Source organism: Martes martes, assembly GCF_963455335.1.
Source record: "Martes martes genome assembly, chromosome: 13".
Taxonomy (NCBI): Eukaryota; Metazoa; Chordata; class Mammalia; order Carnivora; family Mustelidae; genus Martes; species Martes martes.
In genome coordinates this window covers 24183321-24202298 of record NC_137901.1, presented here as the reverse complement: position 1 = coordinate 24202298, position 18978 = coordinate 24183321, and the positions used below count along the sequence as shown (strand labels likewise).

At 49.7% G+C, this 18978-nt stretch overlaps 1 protein-coding gene across 1 annotated transcript in view; it reads right to left on the bottom strand.

Moving 5' to 3' along the window:
- The window catches only part of MYO5B (myosin VB), a gene marked incomplete at its 5' end in the record, with an annotated part of 248587 nt that extends 230228 nt beyond the window's left edge, over positions 1–18359 (bottom strand). The window contains 2 exons of the mRNA XM_080821604.1: positions 17979–18170; positions 18333–18359. Of these exons, the coding sequence (XP_080677730.1) occupies positions 17979–18170; positions 18333–18359 (219 nt within the window). The remainder of the gene's footprint in view (positions 1–17978; positions 18171–18332) is intronic.
- Between the last annotated feature and the right edge of the window lie 619 nt (positions 18360–18978).

The window sequence follows — 18978 nt, the reverse complement described above, 5'->3', positions numbered from 1 at the left end:
CTGATCCCACTTCACTGCAGCAGCCTTTCTTCTAGGGTTGACCCAAGTAACATTCTGCGCAAGCGGGTCCAGACCAGCAGCAGAGCCCCCATCCTGCCTCCCTACCTCTGTACTTTCCGTTTCCTTTATCTGAACCGCCCCTCCTCCCTCATTCCTTTTCTGCCTGCATCTGATCTTGCAACCTATACATACCTTCATCCTAAAGGATCTTAAACTCAGCTGAGGTAGAAACATTTTTCTAAGAGAAACCATAAATCAATTTAAGCATACTTTTATAGATAAGTATAATCTCAAAAATTCTTCCTTACTTCCCTTACCATTTGAAGTTATTCCTTTTCATCTTTTTTCCTTCCTGGTAGTTCTTTTTAGCCACTTTTCAGGTGGGTAAGCGGTTTAGGTTGTAGGGGTCAAATTCCCTTTCTGAGGCACTCCCCTGCGGCATCCTTGCTGGACCGTGCCCAGCCTGCTCCAACACCTGCGGAGCTCATTTCGGCACAAGGCAGCCCAACTTGGGGCAGAAAGACCCTCACCAGCCATGAGCTCCTGTACACCAAGCTAAAGGTACCCCCCTGAACATATGCCCACTGTTGACCACGCTGACCTTTGGAAGAACTCAGAGGAGACACACAGTCCTGCAGTACTTTGGGATTATGGTTCCTTTTCTTTGACTTGTAAGCCCCGTGTCCCCCCAGCTGTTCCTTGGATGCTACAGTTTTCAGGAATCTACCTCTAGATGAGCTCCATGTACTGAGATCCCTCGAAGTAGGTCATCAATATCAGAACATAGTTGAACAAAATCAGGGGTGCCTGGGTGGCTCAGTGGGTTAAAGCCTCTGCCTTCGGCTCAGGTCATGGTCTCAGGGTCCTGGGATCGAGCCCCGCATCAGGCTCTCTGCTCAGAAGGGAGCCTGCTTCCTCCACTCTTTCTCTCTGCCTGCCTCTCTGACTACTTGTAATCTCTATCAAATAAATAAATAAAATCTTAAAAAAAAACATAGTTGAACAAAATCATATTTGGGGGGGTGTCAATCCTAAAATCAATAATACAGTAAAAGTCATGGAGCACCAAAATTACCTCTGAAAATCCCTTATGCTGCTCCCATCACAGATGCTCTCACTCCCACAGGCTCCAAACTGCCTAAGCAAACAGATTCCCCCTCCCACCGCACCCTCACCATGGGGCACAGCCTCACTAAGCACGGCAGCTAACACCCTAAGATGTTTTGGTGGGGTTCTGTGGTTGTCTCCTGGAGACTGGTTGCTCTCACCAGCACAGCCAGCTGCGTTCCCCACCTTTCAGTGCATCCGTCCAGGAGCCAGGCTCACCCCAGCTGAGGAACAGCCCCGCTGCTCATGCTCTTCAAAGAGCATCACTCCTCTTTGGGTCAAGTTCAACCTCCACCCCCTCCAGCCATGCCTCAGTCCAGGTCGACACTTCACAATGACCAAAGAGCTGCCACTGGGCAGAATTCATCTGAGAACTTTGCAAAACTTCCATTTTGAAGTCAGTTTTGCAAAGCATGGTCTGGATACAACAGAGGTCATAAGGAGGTTCATGTGATAGCAATCTCACTATAGTACATAAAATCAATAGCATTACCCTTTACTAAGGGCTGCAGTCGTTTTTATACCTGTAAGACAACTGTATGATTATTGTCATTTATCATCCCAAGTGAAAGTTAATGGCACAAGTTTCCTGCCTGTGTGTTTTCCTGGTTGTATCTGAAGGCACTGGAAGTCATGTTAGCACAGCACCAGACAAACCATCCGTAACACCTATTTAGGATAAAAAGTGATACTTTAAGGCAAATTATGAATACTGGGTTTCACAGGAAAACTTTCTAGGACCCCCTGTTTAAAACAAAGTTGAAATAGTAAAACTAAAACAATTACATAAATCAAGATAATCTTAATTTTATGGAAACAAAGCTATCTTCAAAAAAAAAAAAAAAAAAGTTGGTACTAATTCAGCTTTATCCTCTAGAATAAGCTTCAACGTATCTGCCTTCGGCTCCGGTCATGATCCCAGCATCCTGGGATCGAGTCCCGCATCGGGCTCCCCACTCAGCGGGAGGCCTGCCCTTCTCCCTCTCTTACTCCCCCCTCACCCGCGCTTGTGTTCCCTCTCTCGCTGTGTCTCTGCCAAATAAATACAATCTTAAAATAAATAAAAAATAAAAGAATAAGCTTCAACAAAGGACTGCACGGTAAGATTAGAGGGCCAGCTCAGTGCACTGGGGGTCACCCTGCAAAGACTCAGGCAGATGATTTTCCATACTTTGGGGGCATGACTGTATTCGCTAGAGGAATTTATTTTTTCTGGAGGACCTTTTTAAAAGGGTATAGTAAATCAATTCCCACAGCCACTTGTAACCATTGTTTAGAGTTTTATATGCTCCCATCTTTGCCCTCCTCAAGTAGCACGGTCACTGACAAGAATCCTTCATAACCTTGTCTGACGTCAGTCTTAAAGGGCAATGTAAACAAATCTTCAGCCCCATCCCGCCCTATCCACTCAAGTTGTCAACCCTATATCCCACTCCCAGTCTTGGAACCTGGGGCTGGAGAGAAGAGTTTTCTGGACGAGAAGAGGCAGAGCTCCCTTTCTAGTGAGCTCTTGTGAACAGCTCAGAGGAAGAAACCACTTTGGAGGCCGGAAGCTCCCAGGCGATGGGATTCTGATCTTCATCCCCACGCATGAACGTGTCGTTCTAGATGGGGCACGAACCCTCCTCAACCCTCGGAGGCAGGATAGAAGGGCACACTGAGGGACCGACAAGGAGTGAGAGGTGAGAATTCCTCTCAAACCACCATCTTCAGGGCAGTCACGAAAGCCAAGGAACCTCAACTTCCCACTGAGCAGGAACCACACTCCACCACAGCTGTGGTCTCGGTAAAATGCCTCCTTGATATACTATTCTCAGACGCCCCAGTGAGTTCAGTTGTTAACTCCTTAGTAAGGAGGACTAGCTTTTAGGCACCTGTTATGCTCTTCCCTGTGCCGGATTAAGATTCTTAAATATTTGCATCTGCTACACAGCTGTCCAGACCACTGAGACGAAGACTGGAAGACATCGCAGGTGTGGGCCAGGGCAGTTCCAGCACAGTGAGCTGAAAGCGGACAGCTCTGCAGAACGTTTCAGACGCACCATGCAGTTCACAGCCCAACCAGGCACAAAGGAGAATCAAGGCCACTATCCACCTGCAGAACACTGGTCAGGCAGGACTGAAAACCACCAGCTTCCCCGGTTCAGTGTTGCGAGCTAGCTCAAATACTAGCCACTGTTTACCACCATGAATTAGTAGTATGTGAAAAATAACCACTTCTGAAGAGGTCTACTTGCACAGTAATTTAACAGGAAAGATACTTGCAATGCATAAGCCTCGCCCAGCAAGGGTGTGCTACCACGGAGCCCCTGGCAAAGCCCAAGCAGCTAAGACAGAGTTCAAAGTCCAGCACCAAGGGGACTGAGTGAGTGAGATCCAGTGCAAGACACTTCCAGCTGGACGAGCTGGTGGGCTAGCGCTCAGCTACAGCACCGTGGACATGGGCTGCGCTCCAGGGCTGCCTGGGTGCTCACCACTCTGGACGCGGCGGTCTCCGGCCAGCATTTCGGCAGTTTCTGATTTGAGACGGCTCACACTGCACCCCGAGCGTGCATCCCACTCAGTCAGAGCGCGCTCCCCGGCTGCGGGCTGCGTAACCCCAACGGCCCGCGGAGTGGGGTTCTGTTCCAGGCTGCCACTCAGATGCCAGGGCTGTGAATGGTAGGGGACCCCTGGAGCCTTTATTAAGGATGGATTAAGGTTAAGGAATGGGAGGCGAGGAAGTGGAGGGAAACGCAGGAGGAGGACAGCCTTAAAACACTTCAGTAGAGGAGATGGATGAAATCCAAGAAGAAAACAGTTACCATGGGACTATTTATAATAGGTGTTAAGACCCACATCCCAGCACTGTTTTTAGGGTTTCCTAGCAGGTTAGATGTGGCAGCAGCATCAGAATCCAAGGCAGGGGCTGCTGGTCAGAAAACCCGATTACGAACTCTAAAGAGGCAAGTACCGTAGACAGCCAGAATCTAGCACGAAAGGAATCCAAGCACTGGACCGATCCCCATGTCCTGTTCTACAGGCTGACATGCAGCAGCTCTATTTTCACTGGCTCTCCAGGTCTCTCTGCCACACTCCAAGTGAGAAAACTACGCTCTAGTAGCTGCGACACCTGCAGCCTCTTCGGAAGGAAGCACGGTGTTCCCGGGGACCACCATCCTTGAAATCTCCTTGGGCATAGAAGGCAAAAGTCCCCTGGGCCAGGTACCTGCCCCTGAACAGCAACTCAAGGGGCCCCTTTCCAGGAAAGCTTCCGAGATCCTGTTGTTAGTGACAGAGCCAACAGCCAATCTGCGGCAGCCGTCACCACCAATCTAAACTGGGATTGAAGATTCAGAAAGGGGTACTTAATCCAAGCCAGAGGGGAGAAGACAAGAGAAAAAGAGAGCCAAGAGTAATGGAGTCCTGTTGATGGCATCAGTGTAGCAGGAAACGCAGGGCTGCCACCACGGACAGGATAACCTGGTCCCTAAAGCTCAAAGGTCACAGCCATCTTTCTGGCCCCCCGAATCCTACACTGGCATGTTAGATTAGGACACGCAGACCAGCTAAGTCCAGCTTTAAAGAGAGCATCCTTAGGGCAGAGGCAGTATCTTGAAGTACCCTGCGAACAGGCAACTATGCCAAGTGCCAGCGAGGGCTAAGATGGGCATAGGCACCCCATTAGCAGGTCAGGGTGGGGTGTTCTTCTCCATACGACCTGGGACAAGCCCCACCATTGTAAGCTACAGAACAGTTAGGTCTGGCCCTTTAGGGTTGAGAGGATAGGTGGTCTTCAAAATTAAGCCCTCCGGGCTCCTTTTGTTCCCTCCCCACACCTGAAAAAGACGCCGCAGAGACACAGCCCTAGTGCCTGAACAATGCCAGGGCTTTGCGAGTTTAGGACCCACTCCAAGGCTGGCTGCCCCCTTCAGAGGAACGGGAGCCAGAGAATCAGCACCGCAAGTATCCTGTAAGCCCTCCCACACCCACCCCTACATTGCCCTGAACTGCAGCTTTCCAGAAGACAAGACCATCTCCTGGCAACTATTACCATTCATGAGCTCTCACTGCGTCTCAGTAGCAAGCCTCTGAGGGTTGTTCTAGCTTCTTACCCATGTCACAGGTGACTGAAGCCTAGAGGTGACCAGTCGCTGGAGGTCACACAGCTGGCAAACAGGGAACCAGGGCTCAAACCCAGGTCTAGCCAGTCCAACCTTTATGTTCCCCGTTCCTTTTACTGCCCCCAATCTGATTGTGGTATAATACACAGGAAATTTACCACCTTCACCCTTTAAGTGTACAGTTGGGTAACATTAAGTGCATTCACACTGCCATACAGCCATAACCACTGTGCAGCTCCAGAACTTCCCATCTTGTAAAGCTCAACCTCTGTACCAATAAAATCACCCACCTGGACTCTCCCCTCCCTCCTGCAACCGCCATTCTACGTGGTCTCTGAATTCGCCTCATCCAGGTACTGCTCACGTAAGTGGACACCTAAAGTCCATTGGTCATGCCCTTGAGGTTCATCTGTGATACAGCACACATCAGAATCTCCTTAAGGCTGAAAATGACTTCATTGTCTAGATATACCACAGTCCCTCGTCCATTCATCCAGGATGGACACTGGCTTGCTTTTACCTTTTGACCATTATGAATAATGCTAACCCCCCCTCCTTTCTAATATCAAGTGTCCAACATCCTGCCTGATGCTAAGCAGGGGGAAAGACGCTACAAAGAGCATTTTGGGAAATTAGGTAGAATGGGCTTTCCATTGGGTTTTCAGTCAATAGATAATGCTAGTATGCTTGTCCTAACACTGAGGCAATTATGCCCATGTATGGGTCATATTAACATACATACATTTAAGAGGGACTATAAGTCAGTATAACTACAAAATCCAATGAGGCTTTAGGGTTTTTTGTTGTTGTTGTTTTAAGATTTATTTGACAGAGACCACAAGTAGGCAGAGAGGCAGGCAGAGAGAGAGGAGGAAGCAGGCTCCCCGCTCAGCAGGGAACCCAATGTAGGACTCGATCCCAGGACCCTGAGATCATGACCTGAGCTGAAGGCAGAGGCTTTAACCCACTGAGCCACCCAGGCACCCCTGTTGTTTTTAAGTAGGCCTCCACACCCAGCATAGAGTCCAACATAGGACTTGAACTCACAATCATGAGATCAAGACCATAGCCAAGACCAAGAGTCAGACATTCAACTGACTGAGCCACCCAGGCACCCCGAGCCTTTAAATTTTTTAAGATTTTATTTATTTGAGAGACAGAGATCACAAGTAGGCAGAGAGAGGGGGGGGGAAGTAGGCTCCCTGCTGAGCAGAGAGCACAATGCAAGGCTCAATCCCAGGACCCTGAGATCATGACCTGAGCTGAAGGCAGAGGCTTTAACCCACTGAGCAACTCAGGCACCTCCTGAGCCTTTAAATTTTTAACCAAGCAGACCAGATGCAGAATGGAATGGCTCCATTCAAAGGAGTCTTTTCCTGATAGCCACAGGAGCTCTCTGCCGACCCACTGAGATCAGTCCAACGCTAACCCTGGAGGACCACAGCAAGGAGGCGGCCACATAAAACAAACATCAGTACCTTCAAGTCACTTAGTCTGTAATAGAAATGCAGCTCAATGAACACCTACCTTACTCAACCAAACTAGTTCTTTGAGGAACTCTTGGATATCTCCAGAAAGGCCTACCTCCCAGGCGTCGGGAGATCACCACCACACAAGGGGAAACGAACACATCGGATCTGAAGTCAGTTTCAGGAGAGGCGTTGAGGAGCTCCAGCTTCCTGGTGCCTCAGCAGAGAAACCACACCCGGCAGCAAAAAGCACTTGTTTGCCGAGATCAACTGTGACGCGCAGCCAGGTCCTATCACATGGTAAAGGCATTCTCCTCACTCTGGTGTGCAGTTTGTGTGTGACACAGTCACACACGTGTATACACACACAAAGTGACAAAAGAACAAGCAGCTCAACAGCAAAGAAACTCACTCCTGGCTGAGGAAACATTCATTTTCCTCATTTTATAAACAAACATTAGCCCTCATTAGCGAATATAGGCAAATTGAAAATGATTAAATCTGATGAGACAAAGCAATTTATCTCCTTTTAACATACTAATACCTTCAAGCCTATTCATACAAGAAATGAACCACTAGACTCGGAGCACCCAAGGTCAAAAGACACCTTTGCAGGGAAGGGCTGTGACTATATCCCAGCAGGTAGAAGGTACCCTGAACACTCATTGGCTTTGTGATCAATCCAAAGGGATCTTCAGATGAAGACAGAGGACCACCTGTGTGAGAGAAGACTCCAAAAACCGACTCAGTCGGATTTTTCTTTCCTGACTCAGCAAGTCTCTCCCCACAACCCACTGGCTTTGTCTGAGCTCACATGAAGGATGGAGATCAGGATTTGTCCCCAATCCCCATCAGGACTCACGGGCATCTGCCTGAGACTGTTAATCAAGTTGAATTGGGAATAAACAGGAGATTAGGCTTTTAATGTAAGTGGCAACCTTAGGAAAGGCCAAAAAAAAAAAAATCTGTGATCATAATTGTTAGGATATTATAGGCTATGATATAGGATATCATAATAGGTTAGGCTATTCAAAACCAAGGCAGTTATAGGAGCTTTCCATGTCCACAGACGTTACTTTGCTGTTATTCCACATTCACACCTTGTGCTGAGCCTTCAGGCACAGTAATAAAAAAGAAAAACAACGTTTAATTATCTCCTGACAGGGGCTCCACATTCGTAGGTTGAGGCAAGTGGCAGAGCAAACAGATGGGTCTTCCACTGGGTACCCGAAGCCAAAAGCCGAAATGACAGGAGAAAATGTTACAGCAAAGTTGGCTCCTTAGTGGAAAAAAGGCCTTTCCTCAAAGTGCCATGGCCTGGAAAAAGGCAGGCAGTATAGGAGGCTTTAAACCGATCCAACAGCATTCACGGAGTTTCCACAGTACGCAAGGACTGTAACTTGGGAATGAAGGGATGGGAGAAGATCCAACCTACACCTTGAATGAGAGGAACCGTGCAGATATGCACACTCGACCATCAACGACACGTGGGTAAGACATCCAGGATTAGCTATGTCAGAGGTTCATAAAATCTGGCTTTGAAAACATCCCATTTTCAGCAGAAACGGTCGGATAGGTCACTGACGAAGCACAGTAACAAAACCTGTGAACTCACCATGCGATCTAGCAGTCTGCTGACAGCCCCACCATCCCCCAGGTTGCCACCATTCTGGTTTTCCCCCCCACTCGATTTCATCATATACATACGTCCTCCAACAACATGGTCCGTTTTGCTCATCAGAAACTCCTAGCTGATGGTAGCATTCTGTCTGCATTCTCTAAAGCACTCAACCCGACTAGTGGCACCTAAACTGGAGATAATATAAGCATGCATCCTGTCATTGGCAAGACTGTACTAGGGTCCAGTGGCCAGTTATCAAGAGATAACTAGAGTCCCCAGTGAATGGCCAGGGCACACAAATAAGTAACCGAATATAGTACATTTTACCAGTTCAAGGATCTTTACCTTGTCATCCTCCCCAAAGATGACCAGTTCCGAGGTCAGAATACAAATGGAACAGGAATTCTGCCCAGTAGGTTTACCTATGGAGGCTGGTCTCCAAGCCGGGGGACCGGAATTTGGTGCAGAGCACACTGTAAGGGAAGTGTTTGGATGCTTTCTGCATGGAATTCAATGTTTTTGTTCACTTAGGATTTCACATCACCACACATCTTGGCAAAAGCTCCCTGGGAAAAATCATTAACTTCCCCTGATGAGCCTCTTCATTCCTTCCCCAAACTTCAGCCAAGGAGAGAAAAGCCTCCAGGGTCCACGTCGGTATCAGAGTCGCTCAAACGAGGGCAGGAACTTATGAGCCAGTGAATAAATGTTAAGAGGAGCATTATGAGCTATTAACTTGGACCTCAGACCTAGAGTCTTCATCATTCCCACAGCAAATCAGCAAGACAGCACGAGCACTCACCCACTCCAGGATCCAGACAACGTGAGGACCTCCCTCCTGTCCCACCTACAACGCCCCTGCTTGCAGGGGGCTGCTGAACCGCTTGGACAAAGCCCCTGAGAAGCCCCTACAGTTACAGTCCTGGTTATCCCTCTGGAAGGCGCCCTCCTCAGATGCCGAAGAGAAACATTGTCTAAGAGGCCCCGGACTAAATAAGCAGTTGGAAAAGAGCTTCCCAGAGTCCCGTGCCTGCTCTCCGCTCATTCTTAGAACAAGAGACTCACTAGCCACCAAGTGTGGCAAGAAAGATGATGTTCTTGCTGTGCTGTTGGGGAAGTGGGGGATGGAGCCAGGCGAAGTGTCTGGAAAGGAGTCAGAATGGTTACATTTCCAGACCCCCAGGTTTACACTGCTTGAGTGTCTTACATCTTCTATGTTTGGATCTTCAAGAGGTGAACCTTTTTGGGGGCCATGGAGGGCTAAGGAAAGCCAAAGACCATTTTGCCTGCATTTGGGACAGTGTGAAGACGCACCAGGATGCCCGTGGGGTTGAGGGTTGTGGCGGCAGGAGGACAAAAAGCACTAAGTTCCTAAAGAAAGGAATTCTAGGGTCTGACCATCTGCCCACCTTTCTGTACTCAGACCATCCTTCCTCCTTTCTCCTCTGGGAGGATTCTCTGCTGCTGGGGGACAGGGCAGCACTGGTAGAAAGCAACCTCCATGTGCCAGACTCTTCTGTACAGATGTTCTACCATCAACGGAACAAATCCTCGTAGAAGGCAGAAGCCAGCCCCTGGCCAGACACCTGGGGGTCCTACTTCCTTGGTAAGAGAAGTACAGCTTCTGGCCAGTCCATAAGCCGAGCTCCTCCAGGTATAACAGGAAGAAGTTACTATTAAGTGAATTAATACACAGCACTTAGAAATAACCTGGCTCAAAAAGGACTCCATGAACGATAGCTATCTTAGCTCCCTGAATCAGGGTTTTCATTTTCTTTGGGTAAATACGCACTATTGGGATCACTGGATCATATGGTATTTTTTGAGGGACCTCCGTAGGCTTTCCATAGTGGCTGCACCAATAGTGTAGAAGGGTTCCTGTCCTCCACACCCTCTATCTTGTTAATTGTGCTTCCATTAAAAGAGTTAGCTATTGGGCACCTGGGTGGCTCAGTCCATTAAGTGTCTGCCTTGATATAGGTAATAGAAGGAAACCTACAAATGAACACATTAAATATATGAAGAGATGCTCAATCCTGCAAGGGAAACCAATTTTAAGTCAAAAATGAACCTGGTAGTGTAAGTTTAAGAAGAGCAAAAATGGCCGGTGCCGGGGAGGGGGAAGAATGTTTTTTTGGAGGTTACTGGTCGTATTGGAGGCTACTGGTCGTATTGAGAACAGCTAAACATGCATGCCAGCAATCCTACTCTTGGGAACATATCCTAAGTGAATAAATGGAAAGAGGTTCCAAGAATGTTCTGCAACATTTTACACACACACACACACACACACACACACACACACACACACACACAATTGTAACAATTCTATGTTCATCAAAATTGGAACAGTTAACATTATGGTAAATCCATAATATGCCATTTTATACAGCCATTAAATGGTAAATTACCTTTATTATGCTACAGAGTTGGGGGGGGCATAGTAGCTTAAGATCTGGAATAGTATCTATGGCATGATCCCATTTTTAAGTAAATTATACTGCGGCACCCAGGTGGCTCAGATGGTTAGGTATCTGCCTTCAACTCAGGTCATGATCTCCAGGTCCTAGGATCAAGCCCCACATCAGGCTCCTTGCTCAGTGGGAAAGCCTGCTTCTCCCTCCCCCTCCCCCTGCTTATGTGCTTGGTCTCCCTCTTGAATACATAAAATCTTTAAGAAGTGTATATTGAACCGTGCATCAATAAAGCAGTGACGCCTAACAGAAACTCCATATGGGGTCTTAAATTTTTTTAGGAGCCATGTTAAAAATAGGTGGATATATTGGGCTAAAGTGTTTGATTCAAAGTATTTCAACATTTAATCGACAATAGCAGGAGATATTTTACATTCATCTTTTGTACAAAATCTTTAAAATCTGGGTTGGGTTTTTAGGGGTTGTTTTTTTTTTGTCGTTGTTTTTGTTTGGTGTTGTCTTTAACACCTCCAGCTCCTCTCCGCTTGGGCCGGCCTCACTAAGTGCTCAGGAACACCCTATTGAACAACACAGGTCTGGAAACTAAGTAAGTGATTAACAGCAGCGGTTTCTGGGAACGAGATTAACAGGAGCCTTTGCCCTTCCCACGTTGTAGGAATTGTTTCAATAATCGTTTGTATTAACAAAAAAAAAAAGGCATTGTGAAAAGTGTTTAGATTTCCCTTAAGAACTCCAATGAAAGGCCAGAAAGCACAGCTTTAATTGAAAACTTCCTTCAAACTGCTCTTGCCCATTCCCCAGCGGGGCAGTGGGAGAGTAGAACCTCCAAGGCCACCTATCACACAGCACGAGGACTCCAGGGGGAGAAAAGCTGATCACCAGTTAAGCCCGTGCAGTGCACGAGACACTGCACGAGGCGGTCACTTCACAGGTTAAAGCATGTGATCCTCCAGGACTCTTAAGACGCAGGTACCGTCCCAGTTTCAGATGAAAAAAATTAAAAATTTTTCTAAAAAAATCAATCCACTTATTCCAAAGCGTCAGAGCTGAGCATTTAACCACGTAACCAGGACAGTCCTTACCAAGATCATGACCAGAGGCCAGGACTGCCCACACCAAGGTCATGATCTGGTCCTTATCAAAATCATGTTCTAAGATTGGCATTCTTTAGAGAAAATCCTACCCATAATTTTTATTTGCAAGAACCCCCAGATCCTAACATTTCTCCTTTAAGCTCATATATCCTCAAACATCAGTTTATAAGTGGAAAGAATCACCCCAAACTGAACAGGTTAAAAAAAAAAAAGAAGAAGAAGAAGAAGAATTGAGTATTTCTTGCCCCATTCCGACTTCTCTGTCCACACTCAAGCTGGAAACTTCGAGGTCATATTTGATGACTCCTGCCCTTGTTAAATTTTAGGCTCAAAAAATCCCTAAGTGGCTAAAAAACAAAACAAACAACAACAACAACAAAAAAAAAAAAACAGTGTAAGTGGGCTCCTGGGTGGCTCAGTCAAGCATCTGTCTTTGGGTCATGTCAGGATCCCAGGACCCTGGGATTGAGTCCCACATCTCCCTCTGCATCTGTCTCCCGTGAATAAATCTTTAAAAAAAGATACTAAGCACCCCATATCTTAGTATGTAAATACCCCTCAATAAAAGGAAACAGACATCACTTTAACCAAAGGATCGAAGGGATACCATCAGAAATGGGACACGATGATAGCACAGATCTCTTGATATGGTGCCCTAAGAGTAATTGATTACTCCTGATGTTTTCTTAGCCAAAATTCATAAATGCCATGTAAGCAGAATATACCAGGGTTATCCAAACTGAAGACGTTTCTACAAGATAATGGACCAATACTCATACTGCCAATGTTGTAAAAGAGAAGAAACTGAGAAACAGCCCCTAACTGGAGATCAAAGCCGCGAAGATGCTAAACAATGTGGAATCCTAGAAAGGACCCTGGCCCAGAGAAAGGTCATTAGTGGAAACACTGATAAGCTTCAGTAAGGTTCACAGACCAGTTAGTTCCGCATGAAGCTTAATTTCCCGGTTTCAACAACTGGGCCATGCTTACAGAAGGCATTAACATTGGGGGTATTTGGAATAAAACACAACTCCATTTTTTTTTTGCAATTGTTCCAGAAGTCTGAAATTTCATGATCCAAGAGCTAAGCTATTACTATGGCCACCGTCCCCAAATCGGTCTTGCTCATCCCTTCCCCCCTCCATGCTTCCCAGCACTCTCCCACTGCCTCCTGATAATGCCCTCCCCCTTCCACCCTCCATGTCTATTCAAATCCTATTCACTCAAGGCCCAGTCACAGCCAACCACTGCTAAAGTCCTTCCCCACTCCTTGTCCTCCCCCCCCACCCCCCAACCACAGCACACCCAACTCCTGCTTCCACAAAACACCCACAATGGAGTATCTGCGCTCCTCCCGTGACACAAGGGTAATGTTGTGTTGTTAAGGACACAGGGGTATGGCTGTATTGTTAACTCCGTGAACTTCAGGTTCTATTGCCCAATGACAATGCAAAATGTTTGTTGACAAGCCCATCCGAACAGATGCTCCACTCTTACATGAACTGCTTTTTAATGCAGTTTCTGGGAGCCTACTGAAATATATGATGGGCCAACTATTTCAACTAATACAAGTTTACCTTGAAAACTATGTATAGTGAAATACACTATCACTTAGGGAAGGCTGTATTCAGACTTAAAGGTTTTAAGCAGTATACCTTATAGCTGACCATTACGACACAAAATATTTAGGAATAACAAAAATCTCTTGCCAGATCGTAGAAAATGTGTTTTTTACTTAGAGGTGCCTCGGCCCTCCAACCAACAAGTGGATGCCATCTCTCTGAACAAAATACAACGGTATATGGAGACTCTGACCAGACCTGGAGTGGTCAAGAAGCCTCTCACGGGGGTGGGTACCTTGCAGTCAACTGAACTATTCGGAGCACACTAACCAAAAGGAAACTGGAAGAAACTAGCAGCCAGAATGCAAGCTTTCCCAAGAGGCCCGAGTGGGGAGACATGGTGTCAGCAAAGAGCTACAAGGAAGTTCCAGGAGAACTTGGGGCAGGGGCATTTTAGGGGGGGGTGTGGGGACAAGCTTGTAAGCATCTCTTCAGTACAAGGCACAGTGCTAAACACACCGGAGGCTCCAAAAAAGGTTTGCTGTGTTGTCTGTTCTCTAGGTGTGCTCAGCCTGGGGGAAGGGGGTGGAAGGATGGGACAAGAACTACTGACAGGGGGGTTGGGGCGGGGCACGCTCACTCAGTGCATATGCGTAATAGGCAGAGAATGTGCCTGGAACCAGTGTAATTTGCATGCAAACTTTGGAATTCTGATGCTCCCCAGCAGAGCCAAGAAGAGCCCACTAGCTTTGCAGGCCCATGTGAGGAAGGGAGGCAGACAGGAAGGAGTGGGAACTAGGGATGGGAAAGGCAGCAAGTCACAAGGCAGAGAATAAGGCAAGAAGGAAGGGGGGGGGGCACACTAAAGGCCTCTGTGTGGCTAACCTAGCTTCAAAGGACCATAAGGAAGCCAGAGCCCTTGAGTTTCTCAACATCCCCTCGGCCAAGCCACCATGGTTCCCAGAATCAGATCCTAAGATGAAGATTCCTGTTTAAGTGACCTGCTGGGTGGTGCTCCCAAGACTGGGGGATTGGGACAGGGAAGGGGAAGAAGGCAAGCAGGGGTGTGATATTCAGCAAAATCCAAGAAGTGAAACTTGGGCTCAACTTGCACAGCTCTGGAAAGAGCAGGGGCCTCACCCTAGGGCAGCCCCGTTCCCAAGGCTGGGGAGTGTGGAAGCTACTTTATAACTAAGGGAGTTATACTCCCTGGACTGTCCGGGGGCAGGGGTGCATGCTCAGGCTACAAGAACCCTGGACAGAAACAGGTGCCATCGGGAGTGAACAAGCACCAGGGAAGAGTCAAGGGCCCACAGGAGCACTGCCAGCATCTGCTACCACTTACGTCTCTACTGGCACCAGTTTTTTGAAATATCCCTTGGGAGCCAAAAGTAGGAGTGAATCCTTAATGCCTCCAAGGGTGGCAGGTTGGGGACAAGAGGCAGGAGGCTCCTGCTGCTTTCCAGACAGACACCCAGGAGACACCTGCATACCCCATGCATAAGGAAAGCAGAGGACAAAGCCCCCATTAACATACACGGGGGGCTCCACCAGTAAACCAGCAGCAAACATTCCCGGCTAAGACACCATTTGTCAATTACGAAAAAAAATAAAATAAAATAAAATCAACCAGAAAATTGTTTGAAGGTACATGTTTCAGTCTGCAACTTCTGTCACTCTGCTGGCTAAGATCCAAACAGCCTCCTGAAAGACTCCTCTGAAAGAACAGTATTTATAAGAAGGGTTATTCTGATGAAAAACTTAGACTATTTTCTGCAGTTATCACAAATTGTATTTCTGATGCTTATGCATGTTCAGGTCTCTTCCTGGGACCTGCGCGAATCAAGTTAGCCCATGCCTCCAACCCACAGGAAAAGCAGGACTAATCGCCACAGACATGCGCTTTGGGACACGACCGCCCGTTGTCAGCTCCAGGTTCCTGTGAAGAGTAGAGGAGGCTGACTCACCTTGACATCACCCTCAAAGTGCCTGGCATGGAGTCTAGTTCTCTTCCCTCCAAGAAAAGTCTCACTAGAGAGCAATTTCTCAAAGATGAGGTGTTGGGTCTTCTGAAAACAGACACTCCCTTGTTGATGGGAAGCTACCATCATCAAGGACTAAAAACTCAAAAAAAAAAAAAGAAAAGAAATTCACATAGCATGAGAGCATCTAGTTGGAGAGCGCAGCCAGCTAGAAAACAGTAACGTGGCAGAGGAGGAAAAAAAAAAATTCTTCTAGAATAAGTAGGAATAGAATAATATATAAGTTCTTACCTGAAACTGTACTTTCAGATTAATTTATGCACTTAAAGTTCTCCTTCCAATAATACCTTCCAACTAGGTCACTAAAGCAACAGGTATAGTCCTAAAGGGCTTTCATATTTCCAACCCACTTATAAATGCTGTTGACATAATGGATAATTATTTCCATCATGCATAATACATTACAGTGTGTGCCTGTATCCAGCATTCATCACGTTAAACTAGCCTAGCGAGTTAAAAGGGAGAACATGAACTGTTTTAACACACTAAAATGAACAAATCATCTCCCTAAGAAAATGAATCTGAGTAGCAGGCACGGTTTCTCTATGTAATTTGTGATTCATATGCATACTGAGAATCCAGCCTAGCAAGTAGGGTAATAATGGTTAGGAAACAATGCACCAGCTTCTCATAGTAAAGCTTAAGTCTAACTCGAACAACAACTGCTCAAAATTCAATCTGGAAGCTACTGGGTGAGCCACAGAAAGTCTCAAATTTCAGATCCATCTACCTAAAAGTGATTAAGAACTAGAAACCCCCTAACATGATCAGGTCAAGTCCCTCAGCCCTGCAAAGGCATTCTGATAGCCTGAGTTGTGTCAAACCCTCAACAACCATGAAGCCAATTTAAGTGACTTGTGTGTTTGCTCAAGACCCTTTTCTTAGGATAGTTTTGTCCTTACCACAAACTCAGAAAATTACTCTCAAACTTTGGCTCGGACTGCCACTAGGGTCCATTTCTAATAGTTAACATGCAATTCACTCACTTATAACACATAATATACTCGTTTCTAAGGAGAAAAATCAAGTGTTTTCCCCTGGAAGTGTGGTCTATGAAAAGCAATCCAATCTTGTTTTAAGATCAGGGCTTCAAAATTACAGGTTTATTCAGTTATCCATTAGCTTCACATAATAACCACAGTGATCTGATGAAGGACTTTGTGATACGTGGCAGGCATGGGCCATTGAGGCACTCGTTTTATTTGGCAGTCGAGTAGTGTCTCCGTGCACTTCTGAGTGTTAATAGAGCTTCAGGGCTTTACATTCCAGTTCAGGCGCCCCCATCCCCGGGATCCAGCTCCAGTCCAAGTGCCTGACAACCCACTTCGCGGAAAAACTGAAAGCCAAGGCTTTCAGGGCTCCTCCCAAGAGGCACAGGGGTAAAGCGGGTGGGGCACTTTTCAAAGCCAGACACGCCAGAGATTTTCACCGAACCACTCTCCCCCAGCTTTCCCCCTTTCCTCCCCCCTTCCAGAAGCTGTCACCCATATGCAACCCGGGCTGGGAGCCCTAGTGGGGGTGGAGGAGGTGTCCGAGGCTGCGGTGACCCCACCCTCAGCCTCTACAGCCACCTCTTGAGTGTCCTCCCAGCTCGGCTCTCTCTCTTCCCAGGAGAAATTAGAAAATCCGTCCAACGATGCAGCCAGCCCACCCCGCCGCAGAGCTCGCCCACGCGCGGGACAGCGGAGAGCAAGAGCCAGGTGAGGACGCGGAAGTAGCTCTTCCTCCCCGCCTAGACCTGTTGGCCGGGGCGGGTCTCCTGCAAATCGCACACCCACGCGCACACACACACACCCGTGCACGCACACGGACGCACGAGCCACTGTCAAACGGGTCACAGCCCCGGAAAAGACGGGGCGTGCAAGCCTCTAAAACTTACTGAAGGGGGGAGGGGCACGTGCTTACAGGCCCCGGCCCGTCGCGGTCCCCTGCCAAGCTGAAACCCGAGCGGGGCGCGGCGGCGGTTGAGCGGCCGTGGACGCTCGGGGAGGCGGCGGCTGGTCCTGAACTTTAAACAACTGCCGCGGAAGCAGGGCGTCTCCACCCAGCCGCACCTGTTCCCGACCGTGGGGGCCGAGCCCCGCACATCCCTGCTGACCTTGAGGACATCCTGGAAATCCAAACTCCACCCCCAGGTCAGCGTTCCTCCGACCCCCTTCCCATCGGTAACTGAACCCTTCCTGGTACCACGCGAAGGGGCCGCTTTCAGCCCCCCGCCCCCTGCAAATTAAGAACGCGCTTCCCTGGGGTCTCTGCAGATCCTTCGAGCATCTCACTTCCCCCGTTGCTTATCTCCCCTTGCCCACCCTAGCCATCAGCCCCTCATAGCAGGTTGGGTCCCCTTCTCTCCACCCCGAGTGGTAACATTCCCTAAGTGCGGGCTTCCCCCACTGGTGCGCTGGAGCTAAAGGAAGCCTTAGAGGGACGCCCTTGCGAGCTGCTTTGCAGAGCGGCTGGAGCGGGGTCCACTGGCAGGGGAGGGGGCGGCAGCGGGGCTGTCCCCACGCCCCGGGCTGGGAGCTGGCAGCACCCAACCCCACCCCACCACCACCGGTCCGGGAAACTCAGCAGAGCCAGGCGAGGAAAGCGACAGCAGGGCGTCGGGGAGGAGGCGAGAAGCCCCGGCCGGAGGCAGAGCTGCCGAGCGGACGCCACCGGGCCGCCGGGAGCCGCGGCCGGTCAGCGCAGGACGCTCCCGGAGCAGCCAAACTTTCTCTGCCTCCCGAAGTTCTGGGCGCTGGGGAGCAAGCAGGGGGGGAGGCTGCCGGGCGGCTCCCGGGCCCCCGTCCGCCTCCGGGGACCGCAGAAGAGGGCGCCCCCGAGGGCCGCGGCGGCCGGCAGCGCGCAGCTCTCGCCCTCACCTGGGCCACCGGGACCGCGGCGCGCGGCCCGCACTCACCTGGCTGTAGAGCTCGCCGACCGACATGACCCCGCGGGCCGGCCCGCGCCGGGGCACCGCGCCTGGCGTGCGGCCCTTGCCCGTGCCCCGCCGCGCGGCGGGTCCCGACTCCTCTCCGCCCGCCGGCTCTCAGTCCACAGCCGGCCCTCCTGGCGCCATCTTCCCGGGCCGGCCGAGAGTTTCCCGGTGTCTCGCCGCTCGCCCCTGGACCTGTCCCGCCGGCTTCCCGGAGGCGCCGCGGCCGGCTCGCCCTCGGCCGGCGCGACCTTTACTCCCGCGGTGGCGGCGCAGCTGCGGCCGGGCAGGAGTGGCGGGCGGGGGAGGAGGCGGCGCGGCGCCGCTCCCCGCTCAGGTATGGGAGGAGGTGCGGGCGCCCGAGGGGGAGGGCCGAAGGCAGGGAGGGAGGGCCGCGGAGCGGGCGGCCGGTGCCAAGCGGCCGCCGCCTTTGAGCCCCGCGGGGGCCGGGCTGGACGCGCCCTCCCGCGCCCCCGCTGCAGCGGGGTCCACGGGGCCGGGGGCGGGGCCGGGCGCGCAGCTGGCGCCGGTCGCCCCCTGCTGGCCGCCAAGGGCACGCCGGCACAGGTGCGCGCGGGTGCTGCACCTGCCGCGCCACGCTCCCCGAGCCCTCGGGAGAAGCCGGGCAGGG